Source organism: Sceloporus occidentalis, unplaced genomic scaffold (genome assembly GCF_023333645.1).
Source record: "Sceloporus occidentalis isolate IW3139 unplaced genomic scaffold, rSceOcc1.0.p SCAF_2, whole genome shotgun sequence".
NCBI lineage: Eukaryota > Metazoa > Chordata > Lepidosauria > Squamata > Phrynosomatidae > Sceloporus > Sceloporus occidentalis.
Genome location: NW_028316982.1, coordinates 248,247,955 through 248,263,774, shown reverse-complemented (window position 1 = coordinate 248,263,774; position 15,820 = coordinate 248,247,955). Strand labels below are relative to the sequence as shown.

General features: G+C 38.8%; 1 protein-coding gene across 1 annotated transcript; it reads right to left on the bottom strand.

The window, feature by feature from the left end:
* Positions 1–8,490: 8,490 nt before the first annotated feature.
* Positions 8,491–14,901, bottom strand: LOC149319953 (gap junction beta-2 protein-like). Its single transcript, XM_089508220.1, has 2 exons — positions 14,792–14,901; positions 8,491–9,575 (listed from the first exon to the last, which is right to left on the bottom strand). Exon 2 carries the CDS (start codon positions 9,553–9,555, stop codon positions 8,872–8,874), a length of 684 nt encoding a protein of 227 aa, XP_089364346.1. The 5' UTR covers positions 9,556–9,575; positions 14,792–14,901; the 3' UTR covers positions 8,491–8,871.
* Between the last annotated feature and the right edge of the window lie 919 nt (positions 14,902–15,820).

Sequence of the window (15,820 nt, the reverse complement as noted above, 5' to 3'; positions counted from 1 at the left end):
GAGAAGGTTGTCTGAGAAGAATGACGCAGCAACTTCTAAGAGTGTGCAACAAACAAAGCCTGATGTGCGTGGGCTGGAGCAGGCAGCTTCTTCGAGGGAGCAAAGAAAATGTTTCTACTGCAAGAAGATAGGACATCTGCAGAGGCAATGCAAGCAGTTGGCTGCTGACAGAAGCAAGCAAGAGAGCAGATGGCAACCACGACACGACCAGAGGCAGAAGCAGTCCAAGCCGCCATTTTTGAAGGACAATAGAAATAATAATAAGGTGTTTGCAACCATGATTAAGGAAAAACAAAATGCAAACTCTAAGTGGCTTGTAGATTCAGGAGCCTCAACCTCCATGTGTAATAACATCAATTTAATTAGTGATAAGAAGCCAGCCAATGTAAATGCTGTAGTTTTGGCTGATGGGAATGAGCTTAGTACTGTAAATCAAATGGGGACAGTTTACATTCCAGGGCTAAAAGAAAACTTTAATGATGTTTTGCATGTAAAGGAATTAGAAAACAATTTGTTATCAGTGAGCAGATTAACAGACAGAGACTACATAGTCACATTTGAAAAGAACTTGTGTAAAATAACATTGAATGGGGAACTGCGTGGCATGGGCTTGAAAAAGGATAAGCTTTATTTCTTAGAAGAAAATGTTGATAATTACAAGGTTGAGAATGCTAACAATATTGATAATGTTCCAATCCACAAAGACTGCATACATAGAAAATTTGGCCATGCAAGTTTCAAGTGTTTAAAGAATTTAATAAGCATGTGTCCAGATTTAAAAGTAGCAGAATGCAAAAATCACTTGGATTGCACTGTTTGTAATCAAGTCAAGGTCAGAGCTTTTCCAGTAGCTAAGAAATCCAAGAGAATTGCTCAAAGACCATTTCAATTTGTACATGCTGATGTAGCCCAAGCAAATTATTTGTCTCTAGGAGGAAGCAAATATTTCCTAGTAATTGTGGACAGATTTTCAAGATATGCTTTTGTAAGAATATTGAAAAATAAGTCTGATGCTGGGCAAAGTTTGAAAGCATGGGTAAGGTTGGTTGAAAGACAATTTGATAGCAGAGTTGGGACTATTGTTACAGATAGAGGTGGCGAATTTTTAAACAACCAGCTGTATAATTGGTTTCAAAAGGTGGGGATAAGACATGAAACCACCAACCCTGCTTGTCCTAGTGAGGATGGTTTAGCTGAAAGAAAAATCCAGGACATTAAAAGGATTTCTGCTTGCTTGATGGCAGATGCCGGAGTTAAAGACAGCTTCTGGGGTGAAGCTACTCTGACTGCCATACACATAAGTAACAGGTTGTTTCATTCTGAGACTGAAGACATTCCCTACAGCGTCTTGTATGGGAGAGTGCCAAATTTTAAATATTTAAGAGTGTTTGGACAATATGCACATGTATACATACCTGCTTGTTTTAGGAGAAAAGGAGAACCCAAAAATAAAAGGCTTATGTTTTTAGGATATTCAGGGAACAGCTATAAGTTTCATTTGGGAGGAAGAGAAGTACAGTACTCCAGGTCTGCAAATTTTGAGAGACATGCTGGCTGGGACAAGCTGCATGCCAATAAAGAAGTGTTCTTGAGGTTAGGTAGCTCAAGTGAGCAGGAAGCCCAGACTGAACCAACTTCAGGAAACGGAGGGGTTTCAGTCAAGCCAGAAGCCTCTACTAGCAGTAGTGGTAGTACCTCAGATGGGGAGACACAAACAAGACCAGTAACCACTAGAATGACAGAAGACAAAAGATTTAGTCGAAAGACAACAACTTCTAGTGCAGACAGTGATGAGGACAGAGGCAGAACGACAGAATTCATACCCAGGCGTAGTCACAGAGTTAGAAGGTCACCAGATAGATTTGTTGTGACGCAGGCAAGAGCTTGTACAGTTGTAGAAGAGCCTGAGAGTTTTGAAGAGTTAGAAACTTTTTCTAGGGAAGAACAAGAAAGATGGTGTGAAGCAATGGATAGTGAATTTAGTTGCTTGGTGAACAAAAATGTGTTTGAAATTGTGGATAGACCCAGAGATAAGAAAGTGATTGGTTGTAAATGGGTGTACAAGAGAAAGGAAATGCCTGATGGAAGCATTAAGTACAAAGCTAGGTTAGTAGCTAAGGGTTTTGCACAACAGCAGTATGAGAATTTTGATAAGACTTATTCTCCAACTGCAAAGCCAGAAAGTTTGAGAATGGTGTTAGCTGTAGCAGCAAGGAGGAATTTAGTTGTTGAACATTTTGATTTTGAGACAGCTTATTTAAATGCAAATTTGGATGAAGAAATTTTTATGGAACAGCCACAAGGTTTTGAGGAGAATGGAAGTCAGAAAGTTTACAGATTAAAGAAGGCATGATATGGTTTAAAACAGAGTGCCAGAGCTTGGAATTTGTGCATTAATGACGAGCTAGTTAAGCTAGGATACAGAAGAAGCGTTGCAGATGCTTGTGTTTATACAAAAGGAGACATAGTGCTGGTGATTTATGTGGATGACTTGTGCGTGGCAGCAAAGTCTAAACAGGACATAGAGTCAGTTAAGAGAGAGTTGTCAGAAAAGTTTGTTTTGAAAGACCTAGGTTTGTTGAAGTCTTATTTAGGCATTAATGTTGAATGGACACAAGAAGGACATTGTTTGTTAAGCCAGAGAAAGAAGATAGAAAACTTGATTGAAAAGTGTGGTCTACAGAATGCTAAGATAGTTAGAGCTCCAATGACAACTGGTTTTGTATCTGAGCCAACAACCAGAGATTTTGAGGACAAGACTTTTTTCAGGAGCATAATAGGATCTCTACAATTCATTTCTTGCCACACTAGACCAGACATTTCGTATGCCATTAACGTTTTATCCAGAAGACTTTGTGATCCTAAAGTTGAGGATTGGACAGCTGTAAAACACTTGTTAAGATATTTGAAAGGGACTATAGACAAAAAGTTAATCATCAGAAGCAGTAACGCAGATTTAGATTGCTATGTAGACAGTTCATTTGCATCAGAATTAGGAGACAAGAAGTCAGTCACAGGAATGATAATCAAGTATAGTGAAAGTCCAATAGTATGGAGAAGCAGAAAACAAACAAACGTAGCGTTGAGCACATCTGAAGCAGAATTTGCAGCTTTGAACGAAATTGTGAACGAGGTACAATGGCTTGAACAATTGTTAAATGACTTGAATGAAAATTTCAGAGTACCTGTTGAAATTCAGGAAGACTCACAATCATGCATAGCGATGGCTGAAACAGAAAGTTTAAAGAACAGAACCAAATATGTGGGTGTAAGGTACCAAAATGTAAGAGACATGGTTCAAAAAGGAGAAATAGAGTTGAGGTACATAGAAACACAAAATAACATAGCAGATTTGTTTACTAAAGCACTGACAGTGGAAAAACATGAAAGGTTGACACAAATGGTTGGAATGACATTGTAAGACACATACAATATTTTATTTCGGAGGGGATTGTTAAGGAAAATGCAACATGGGATATACAGTGAATGAAATAAAACATGTATGTGAGAGTCAGGAAGACTCAGCAGAAGCAATTAGAAGCCACACAGGTGTATAAGGTAATGGAATTAACAAGTCCTAAATGCCAAGGACAGAAATGCAAAGTGGATAATTGAACACACCTGAGAATTGTTAAGTGGTCAAGGTGAGATGATGAAATCATTAGTTGTGGGTTGAACCAAGAGAACCAATGAGAGTGGATGTACACGCCCACTGGGTGGAAACAGACAACAGTGGGTGGTATTTTGCAATGACTATAATAATGGCTATGAATCCCAATGTATTTTGTGGGTAGTAGTTGTGGAGGAGTATTGTTGGATAGTTTTGGAGCTGTATATAGTAGAATAAAGTAGATCTTTTATATAAGACTACTGAGTTGTCTGGTGTCTTGAGTGAAGATACAAGAGCCAGCTGGATCCTGAAGAAGTGGGAAGACTTCTGTGGAAGCAAGAGTGAGAAGGCTTGGAGAGTTTGTCAGGGTCTTCAGCCTATTCTCTGTAACTCTGCTGCTTTAGAGCAAAGCTTTAACCACTGACCAAAACTGGTCAGCGCCGGTGCGTAACAAGGTGGTGAGTTCGAGCCAGAGGTGAAGAGCTACAACTCCCATCATCCCTGACATGGCAAACCTCCTCTGAAGAAACTTGCCAGGAAAACCCTGTGATAGGTTCGCCTTAGGGTTGCCATAAGTCAGCAATGACTTGAAGGAACACAACAACAGCAACAACAAAAGGAATCCAAGTGGTGAGATGCAGTGATGCAGCAGGAGGAAGGTTATGAGAGAATACTAGCAGTAAGAAGGATTTTACATGAAGTTCTTGTAAAGCTGTATATAAAATAAGGAGTGAAAGGGGATAAAATAAATCCTTTATTTGGACAGTGTCTGTCATCACAACCATCATCACCATTTTAAAAGGTTCTAGTGATACATCCCTAAGATGGCACTCTTCAGGTTGCCTTTGGACCACAGCAAATGTCTTCCTGCTGTTTCACTGATGTAGAATCTTCCACAGAGTCCCATGTGTCTCCCTCCAAGGAAATCCTTCCAGTTCTTCATTGTATTTATGCTTTCTGTCAATGAGGTAGCAACTGGATCAATGGTACATCTCATTGCAGCCATGTATTCAGTTCCAAATAGCACTTTATTTGCTCCTGTTCTTAACTGTAGTGCACTATAATTTAGATTTTGTGGCTGGCTGGGAAAAAGTAGCTTGATTTCATGATCTTCAGATGTATTCCATTTTTACAGCTGTCTGGTTCAATTTTATGTTGAAAAATATAATTATACTTTTTTAAAAACGAAAGAAAAGACAGTTAAGAAATTCTTTCGTACAGGAGGGAACTTTTAGGAGCTTCATACAATATACCAAATACAATTTCTCGGAATGGCTTAAATAAATTACAGTCGAACTAAAAGGACATCTCTGGTGAAAACCTCTCTAAATGCAATATTTTCTTTTTAAAATCATTTTCCCCCTAAGAAAAAGTGAGCCTCTTCCTTGATGTTTCCTCAATATAATCTTACAGAAATTAACTGTAAACGCAGGGATGCAGCTAACATCTTTCAAAAAACATTATTTTTTTTCAACTTTATTTACACCACAAATTTCATTTACTACATAAAATACCACTCAATACAAACATTATCTTAATATTCTAGTTAATATTATACAACACATTATTAAGTAGGATAATGTTTTGTTCAAAGGTTATGTCATGATCAACTGGATCCTGAAGATCTGTAAAAAATAAGCTTGGGGTTAATTCCGTTATAAATTGTGAACAGGGCAATTATGATGTAAGGTTTTTACTTGTATGTACCCAAGGCGATAATTAAAAAAATAAAATAACCCCCAGTCTGAACATGTTAAATGCCATAGTTACTCTCATCCCAACAGCATTTCTAGGTAGCAATCCACAACAGTTAAAATCTGCAGAAGGCTTTCTTATTAACTTCAACGTCCCATTGCTTGTAAAGGATAATTATCTCAGTACTAACGCTAACTTTGCAATGTATTATCCTGAGCATCTTTGTCACGGCAAGAGAATATACTGTATATAGGGATGGGCAAATGCCCTTGGACTTTGTGAGTCAGTGAAAATAGCCATTTAAATATTTTTAAAAACCTCCCAATTCTTCTGAAATTCCTAGTATCATCACTTCTTTCAGATAGATGTAGCGGAGGGTGAATAATTTGGGAGGGTGATGTTGGAATTCTCCTTCCAAATTCAGCATGTAACTTTAGATGCCAGTGAAGCTTAGTTTCTAGGCTGATGTATTTCATGCTCCATGATAAGCTGTGTCATATATAAGATAATTAATTTCCAGGTGGCCTGAATGAATGAATGAACCTGGAATGAATCTTGGCAGCTTTCTAGAAACCAGAGAGGAAGGCAGGCTTGCTTGGACAATAATCTGAGCCAGAGGTGCATTTCTGAGGAGTATTGCAATCTGTGATACAGCTGTACTAGTCTTCAGAACTGAAAAATACCATGAGTTTTAAAATTTCAATTCCCAGAATTCCCTAACCAGGATCACCACAGGCTAGGCTTGCTAGGGAATTCTGGGAGTTTTAGGCCAAAACATCTCAAACTGGCAAATACCTATTTTGAATCAGTAAGCATAAATTCTGACAATGGCAGTAGTCAAATTATCTAAAAGTCAAATGGGTAATTGCATGTATCTAGCTAATCCAAAGTAATTTGAGTGTTTGTAGTCTGAATGAATTTAAAGACTACCACTTCTGATTTTCCTTGGTGTAAGTCCCATTGAAGAAAGCTGGCGTGATGTAGTGTGTTGGACTCTGGAGACCAGAGTTTGAATCTTGGCTCGGACACAGAAACCTTCTGAGTGACCTTGGACAAGCCACACTCTCTCAGCATTAGAGGATGGCGATGGCAAACTCTGTCAGAAGAAACCTGCCAACAAAACCCCATGATAACCGCACCATAAGTCAGAAATGACTTGAAGACACACAACAACAAAACCCCATGGATTGCAGTGGAAATCTCAAAGCAGCTTGCACAGAAAATTCATATAGTATAGATTATTTGGACTTGTGCAGCATTTTGGTTGGACCAATAAAGGTATCACTGTTTTGTGGATTTTGGATGATGCTACAGAATCATAGAATCATAGAGTTGGAAGAGACCAGAAGGGCCTTATAGTCCATCCCTCTGCCATGCAGGAAATCTACATCAAAGCACCTCCAACAGATGACCATCCACCCTCGATTTACAAAAACCTCCAAATGAGACACCATCACACTCTGAGGCAGCATATTCTACTGTTGAACAACTCTTACCATCAGGAAGTTCTTCCTAATGTTCAGGTGGAATCCCTTTTCACTATCAGAATTTGTCACTAATTCACTTGCCATTAATACAAATCAAATATTTTGCAATCTTGGAGTTTTGGTCACTGACTGTTCTCTTGGCTGTCAAAGACACAGTCACAGATGTAACAAGTACAAGCATGAAAAACATCAAAGTTCCTGTTTGTCATAGCTGGATTAAGGATGTTCTCACCGAGACTGGGTTACCTGTTTTACTTAATCCTGATTTACATTTGCATGTTTTCCTCAGACTGCTCATAAAGCACTAGCATTATTTCTACCTAAATGGCATCTAATTTCTGACACATTATTTCCCAGTGCAGAATGATGGGCAGGTTTTTCAGAACAGAATCCTACGCACAAACCTTTTTTCCAACCCCAGTGAACAATGCTCATTTTTTCGCCCTAAGTGCAGTACCTTACATTTCTCCCTGTTGAAGTTCATTTTGTTAGCTGTGGCCCAGCTTTCTAGTCTATTCAGGTCATTTTGTTACTGTTGGATAGTGCTTAAACCTCTTAATTCATGAGCAGGTGAATTAGAATGCATATATTTGCTATCGTTAGTTATTCTATGAATTGTAGACTATTGGAGGGAAAGAGAGAATCTGAAAGTATAGCCAATAAAAATAGTGTAGCCACAAAAAATTGCTTAACCAATAAAAATAACTAAGACTTATATTTTTTTTAAAAAAAACTTTATTTCACAAAATAGTAGATATTTTTTTCAGTTTCATGTCTATGCAGATAACAAAACATCTTCAAGTGCAATTTAGTACATATTTACATCTTAATAAAAGGAAATTTTAAGAAATGAAAGAAAATGGCCTAAATGCTGTAGTTAGTCCAGACAAGAATAGACCCATTCAATTAATGGGTCATTAATGATTTATCATTCAACAATTGATTATAGGTTTACTTTAGTTGGGACTAGCTAACAAAATGCCAGCCATAATTTTTATAACGTTTTATCACAGCAAATGCTCTGGCAATAATTCTGAACGTGAATGTTGTCTTGTTCAAGATAATTCCTCCATGTTTATGAAAGGATCACATATTATCTCCTGTTCTTATTGTGGATATGGCATATTGTTCAAGAGCAGGGCAAATTCTTGGGAACAGAATAAGCTTGTGCTCAATACATTCCTGCACCTTTAACCTCCCCACAGTCACAAGAAGATGATCAGAAGAATTTGATTCCGTTTTTAATAACTGCAGTTTATTATGTCTGAGCTTGAACAAGCTGTGTTTTGTTTTAAATGTGGTTTATTTGAACATACCAGATTCTAACCACTGTCTATCTAACTAAGTCAGAATTGTAAACCAAAGTTAAAACTAGTTAAGTTAAATGAGGAGGAGATAATCATGGTCAAAATCCTATTGATCAGTTCCAACTAGAGTCCACCATTTGGATAATTTGTTGAATAGTTAACACCTAGATAGATCCAATAGATTTGGTAGGTCTAATCTAGGCCAAACAAACAACAAGATTTAGGGCAATGTTGCTTGTAGTATTAATGCTGACTCTCCACAGACCAAAATAAGGATAAATGTAACAGTCAAAACTAACTTCTTCACACATATTTAGTCTTGAAAAAACTAAAAACATTTAATGAATGTACTTGGCATCAAGGCCTTGTATCGATTATAATCTTTCTGTACTGTAAGGTTTCAGTTAGCCAGTTAAAAACACCAAACCATTTTAAAGCTGGATCATCTGTTATCTTTCCATTAAAAATCATTTTGAGAGTAATTTCATATGGCAGTTTTAGATCTTACTTTACTGCACTCCTAAATCAGGAGTGAAAATCATGTAGCCCTCCAGATGATGGACTGCAAATCCCACCAGCCATTGGTGAAGAATACTGGGAGGTACAGTCCAGCAACATCTGGAGGGCCAGACGATTTTCAGTACTACTCTACAGCAAGGGTTGAATTATGACTGTTTAAAAAACCCATCAAATATTTTTTTCTGGAGCCTGGAGATATTGCTGAACGTTTTTGATAACTAATTCAAAATTAGATACATGGACATGTAAACATTTAATGACTAGGCAGCAATTTTCCTGTCTTAGGTTTTCTTATACAAAACTTTAGTATCAGATAAGACAATTCAAGTACGTTTAACAGTATACAGATGCCTGAAACGGCCAGCATGAATATGGTAAATACAGTTTTCTCAGTGGGTCGGGAAATAAAACAGTCCACTGTATTTGGACAAGGAAAACCACTGCATTTTACTACATGAGGCATTTTGTACCCTCTATATATGAAATAAAACATATACATGAAAACAACTTCAAAGATGATTCGGAAGAAGATGCTGCTGGTGTATGTCCACCATAAGGCACCTTCAATATGAAACTTCTGGTTTTTCAGCTCTTCAATATCAACTTTATCTCCAGGTTTGAATTTCCTTTTTTTCCCATGCTTTCTGTAAGCGACATGCATTGCCACTAAAAGTGCAGGAGTGGAGACAAAGATAAGCTGGAGAGCCCAAAGTCGAATGTGAGAAACTGGGAAATACTCATCATAGCAGACATTTTTGCATCCAGGTTGTAGAGTATTGCAAGTAAAATCTTGCTGCTCATCTCCCCAGACTTTTTCTGCAGCAACCACAAGGATCATGATACGGAAAATGAAGAGGACAGTGAGCCAAATCTTTCCAATGCTGGTAGAGTGTCTGTTGACACCTCCCAAAATGGCTTGGAGTGATCCCCAGTCCATGGCTGTTTCTGTCCTTTAGTCTAGTAAGACAAAAAGAATGTGACAAATGATAAATTATTTCATTTCATAATAAAAATTACAAAAATTAGTGGAAAGTAGTGTAATTGGAAGGACTAACAGGAAATTTATTTTCTTTTCCTCCCCATCTTTTCTAGAAAAGCAGTTACACATATTTGTAAGTGCTGTGGCCGGACTCCTGTGTCAGTTACTTAGTTAAATTTACACCTGCATGTCAACTGCTGAAAGAATGGACCTCCTTCTCACCATGGAGCTGATGGAGTTGGGGGGGGGCGTTTACAATCATGACAGTAGTGTCAAAAGTATGACTAACTAAGGAGCCAGCATGATGTGGTGGTTTAAATGTTGGACTATGACTCTGGAGAGCAGGGTATGAGCCACTGATAAGCCATGGAAATCCAATGGATGACCTTGGGCAAGTCACTTGCTCTCAGCCTTAGAGGAAGACAAAGGCAAACTCCCTCTGAACAAATCACATCATGAAAACTCCATGGATGGGCCATAAAATGAGAGCCAGTATGGCATGGCGGTTTGAGGGTTGGACTCTGGAGACCAAGGTTTAATTCTCTGCTTGGCCATGAAACCCACTGGATGACTTTGGGCTAGTCACACTCTCTCAGCCTCAGGGGAAGGCAATGGCAAACTTACTCTGAACAAATCTTGCCAAGAAAACCTCATGGTAAGTTCACCTTAGGGTTATTGTAAGTAAGAAACAACTTGAAGGCACACAACAACAAAGTGATCATGAATAGAAAAGAGTTATGGATGGATTAATCTAGGGAATTGTTTCATATTCACAACTCCCACCTCCAACTTTTATGGACATCAGCTGTTATCTTTCCATTAAAAATAATTTAAAATAATATTGAGAAGGAGGTCTATTCTGCCAGCCTACAGTGAATCATGTTTCCATCGCGTTCTAGGGGATAAGACCAGGAAAGGTTACTAGTTAAGTATATATAGGGCTCCAACAGATGGGCCAAATGAAGTGGCTTCCAGATGCTTTGGAGGCATGATGTTTTAACAATGTACTCCTTCAAAGTGGCCAGAAGCTGCACCGAAGCCATACTTCTTACTCCTTAAGACTGGAGCAAAAAGGAGCCAGGATAGTCTGGCTCCTAGCAGTGATGGTCAACCCCTGTGTCCACAGCCCACCTTGTGGACAGCACGGTTCTGACCCACTTCTGGGTGGAGCAGACTCAGGCCTCTCTTTTGTGCCCATCTGTTCCACCCCTTAGTAGCTGATACAGGATTCTAGCCTGTGATTTTATTTATTCAAAAGACCAAAACAGAATTAAAACACTTTAATAGGAGGCATTGATAAACAAGCATTCTGAAGGTTATTTAAACATAGTTTGTGCAGATAGGACTTAATGACTTCAGAATTTTGCATCACTCAGGTGTGGTACAGCCATGCCAAATGTGCCGTGCTGGCGGTGTACTAGGGTTAAGGGACTGCGTGGCAACCACATGAAACTTAACCCTAGTACAGCGTGGCACCGTAACAATGGCGGCACCCCATGTATACGGGCACCGCCATTGTTACGTGATGGACGCATAGCGTCCACATGTCACACCACACTTGTTATGTCACGAGTGCACCGTTGGTGCACTCAGGCGTTACAATGGCAGCGCAAAAAGAACCCACTTTTCACGGGTTCTTTTTCCTCTGCAGGGAAGCTGCGCAGTTTGGCAGCTGTGGCTTCCCTGCGGGGGAAAAAAGGAGCCAGCAGGTCTTCCTTTTTGGGAGGTCTGTACCGCACCTCAAGTACTAATATTAGTTCCATCATCTTATTCTGTTTTGCTTTTATTGAAATAATTCTTTGAGAAGGCATGCTATTATTGATGTTGAAGTCTGCTTAGATTATTAAGATGAAAACACTGGGAACTGCATTCTTATTTCTCCTCCATGCCTTTCCCCTCATGCACCACTCTAAATTATAATCTACTGATCTCTTTGGCATTTAAGCTAGCCAAAATTCCCCATTGTATCTAAACTCAGGGAACTTTGGTTAATTTAAAACATGGTTAATAAACAAGCCAGCATCATAAACCACAGATAGATCCTGGCTGCTTAAGCTAACCATAGTTTAAATTAATGAACTCTTCCTGGGAATGGATTTAATGGTCAGTTCTATTTGATTTAAACGTAGAAGCAGCAACTTCCAAACATTTCCTCATGACAACACCTAAAAGAGGAATATGTAAGGCTTGTGCATATAATATCAAATCATAATTTAGCATTTACAGCTGAAAAGGATGAGAGAAAGAAAATTCCAATATAACACTAAACAAGATGTGGTGAGCTTTGAGTTTAATGCACACATCTCTTTTTTTCTGCATGCAGTCAAAGAATCTGAGTTTTGGATAAAACTGAAGTTTCCAGTTAGCCAGACACAGAGAAGTATTATTTGCTTGCACTATAGTTAGTTCTAGCAACAGAGAATCAAAACATGGGGCTGGCACCCAATTGGTAAATTATGATGGCATCAGTCAGACTTACAGTATATACTCATGTATAAGTCTAGAAATCTTAGTCAAAAAATTGACCCAAAAAACCTGGGTCGACTTTTTCATGAGTCAATGTAAGTACTGTACTTTAACTCTTATAGGAGCCACCGCCTTTCTCTGAATAGAGTGGTAAAAGGCAAGAGCTTAGTCCATCCTGGGAGCACCCAAAAGAAGCATGGATCCACTCTACTCTCTCATCCATCCAGTGTTAGAATGAGCACAAACAGTTATGACTGCCAAAATTCTATAAGTTCTTTGGCATCATTTTCCTTTGCATCATCCTTTACATCCTTTGTTACATGCCCCTAAGTTTTACCCTCGACTTATCCACGGGTCATATCAAAATCCATAATTTTGGCCCCAAAATCTGCCCTCGCATATACATAAGGTCAACTTATAGTTGAATATATACGGTATACCATCAGAATTTTCTTTTTTCTTTTTTTCAGGTATTTGCAAACTTTGCTGTTTACAAGGTGGGTTTTGGAGGAGATTGTGGTCACTTCAACATGACTGTTTCCACATTGTTAGAGAACAGGGGAACAGCAGGCAAGTGTCCAGCTATTTTCCTGTAGCTGGACATGCCACAAGGACATCACCATCAGAAACCTCCCAAAAACCCACTAGAGGTATTCTTGTTGCAGTGCAGTGCATCCAGCTACAGGAAAATAGCTGAACACATCCCACTGATTCCCTCCACTCTCTGACAATATAAAAATTGCTGTGTTGCGGAGGGGCTGCACAGTGTACAAGGTAATTTGGGGGTGTGGCATTTAGCTACAGATAAGTAGCTCTGTGATACATGTGTGTTTCCTGATCTTAGCCAGGGATTCAGATCCTGCTTTGCTGACTAGCTTCAGTTGAGAAATTGGTTTATTCTGAGTTCTGAAATAATAGAAACTCTTATTCAAAACTGAGAGTTTTCTATTTTTTTCTCCTTTTCACAGAGAAGATGATAGGAAAGGGAAATAATGTGTCCGCTGGAGGCTTAAAGCAATTAACTCTCATTACATTGGAACTGGGCTAGAAAGAAGAAGGAAGAATAGCACAGATGGTATTTTTGTTATTGATCTGTAAGCTATTCTGGGATCTTTTTTTGACATAAAAATACTTTACACACAGACAAGCATGCATGAAACTAACATACCTGTAATGTAGATATGTCTGTATTCTACTTTGTGTCAAATACATCTAGGCTTGTTTCTTGTAATTCTAACTACTTGTAATGAATTAATGATATGCTAATCATCTCATTTTTTTTTTGTTAATTGTAGTCAGCTCAGCCTTGTCATTTTCATCATAGTTGCTTGAATATATGTGTTAATAGTTCACCAGTAGAAATGAGACTAGCTGGATGTATCCAATTATATATCTTTTGCTTCTTTTAAGATTTGATCTACATGCAGAAGCATACCATGTTGGTATAATACTACAAGGAAATAGTGTGCTTTAGTATAAGCCATAAACAGGTAAGGCCAGGATGACTTACAAGGTATTCAGATCTCCAACATGTTGTAACAGTGTTCTTGACGTGGTAGCTTTAATTACACTTAGTAACCCTGAGGGGTAGGTGAGATGGTGTCACAGATTTACATTAATTTGATAAGGAAAGAAAAGCTGCAGGATAAAACTAAATGTATTCTTTTGGAAAGATAGCTAGAATTCTTCTTTTCTTTTAAAACATCTCCTCCTGTGAGATCTGTATTGGAATTAATACAGATTTATGTATGCCTCCTGTTAGAAAAATTCTCAAGGCAGCTCACAATGAGAATTAGAATCACAAAACGATTAAATATTTTTCTGCTCATCATTCATTTCCATTTTGTGAGTGTAACCAAGGTGACGAAATGGAGAAAATTATTGGACCTTTTAAAATAAAAAAGGTAAAAAACACATAAAAAGATAAGTTCATGCTTCTAGTTATTTTTAAAATGGAAGACATTTTCAAATTCCTCCAGGACAGAAGATTAAAATGTAGAACATGTCCTGGAAAAGGAGGATATCTGGTCACCCTGGAATGCAACACTTTCAAAATATTACGTAGTTCTATTTATGCATAGCTTCAAAAGAAGAAGAAGAAGAAAGCAGGAAACCTTTTTCAATATTTTCGTTTTCAGTCTCCAGACAATTCAATTAATTTTTGCTTGTACTACAAAATGAAATATATAACATCTATATATAGATGTCAATGGACTTAATCCAGAACCTCTGTTAGTCCTTAGTTACGAACATTAAAACAGCTAATCATACCATGTATAATATAGAAGTTTAATTGAAATGAATGTTGGCTAAATATTTTCAGTGAGGTGTTGATCTTCTCATCTCCCTGAATCTGGCAGACTTCCCCAGGTGATTTTTACATTGTGAGTTTAAAATGATGAATTTTAAATGTGGATTGTTTGCATATGTGTATATCTTTTCCTTTTAAACGGATATGTATTTCAATTGATGTGTTTTAACTGATATGGTGTGTCTGTTAATTGTTGTTGTTCCCCACTGTGATCCATGCGGAGAGGCAGGTAAGAAACAACAACAACAACAACAATCTGATATGGTGTGTCTGTTAATTGCTGTGGTCCCCACCTTGATCCATGGGGAGAGGCAGGTAAGGAATCATCATCATCATCATCATCATCATCATCATCATCATCCAATCCCCTTCCTTCCCAGGAGCCTCCCCCTGAGCAGCCAGGTGCCCCTCACTCACCTGCCTCACCTGGTCTCTAGGCAGCACCTTCCTCTTCTCCAGGAGGGATGCTCCTCTTCTGAGGGGCTTTGGCTACCAGCTCTTCAGTCTGAGCCCCACTTTTCAGAAGCCTCTCTTCTTCCTTTCTCCCTCTGAGAGGAGACTTTTCAGCAGGCAGTGACTGAGGGAAGGGAAGGAGAGGCTTTTGGCTCAGTTTGGGAACCAGAAAGTGGGGTGGAGCTGAAGAAGTCTCTTCCCTCAGTCCTCCTCCCTCTTTCTTGGACAGTGATACTCCCAGCAAGGCAGTCCCCTTATGCTTCCTAGCAGGGCTTCTCTGCCTTGAACTGCTTGGCAGGCAGAACTTCAACAGGTTCAGCTCTCTTCCCTGTTCCCCAGGGTGACCAGATGTCCTCCTTTTCCAGGACATGTCTTACATTTCCACCTTCTGAATGTAGAGAGCTCTTGTTGCACCACTGAGACTAACTGAAAGAAAGATGTTGGCAGCATGAGCTTTCCTAGACTCTTAATAGGTCTACTTCCTCAGGTGCATTTGGTCTCAAATAGCCTTCTTTATCAGGCAACTCTGGTGCCACCATACACTACAATTCCCAGGATTCCCCAGCAGTTAAAGGGGTCTTGAACTGGATTATTTCTGCAGTACAATTTGGACCCAAGTCTAGGAAAGCTTATGCTACAACCTCATTCACTCAGTTCTTCCACACAGTCACAACTAGTGGTCCCCAAACTGTGCTCTTTAAGGGATACTGGACTCCAGCTTCCAGACTCCCAGACTATTGGCCAACATTATCACACAGGAGGCTAAGTGCCTAAATCCCATGCAGAAACAGGATTTAAATCCCAGAAAAATCCCGCAAAAGTGGCATTGTTTTGAGACTCATTGGAAGCATTGAGTATTAACGCAAATATAAGCCGCACAGAAAGTGGACAAAACTGGCCACGTTTTATTTTTGGGAGAATTCCGAAAGTAAAAAGCAGCCAATTTTGTCCATTTTCTGTGAGGGTTGATGCCAGATTAATGCTCAATACCCA

Excerpts from the sequence above, each read along its gene's own strand:
- LOC149319953 (XM_089508220.1), bottom strand. The coding sequence starts at position 9,555 with ATGGACTGGGGATCACTCCAAGCCATTTTGGGAGGTGTCAACAGACAC.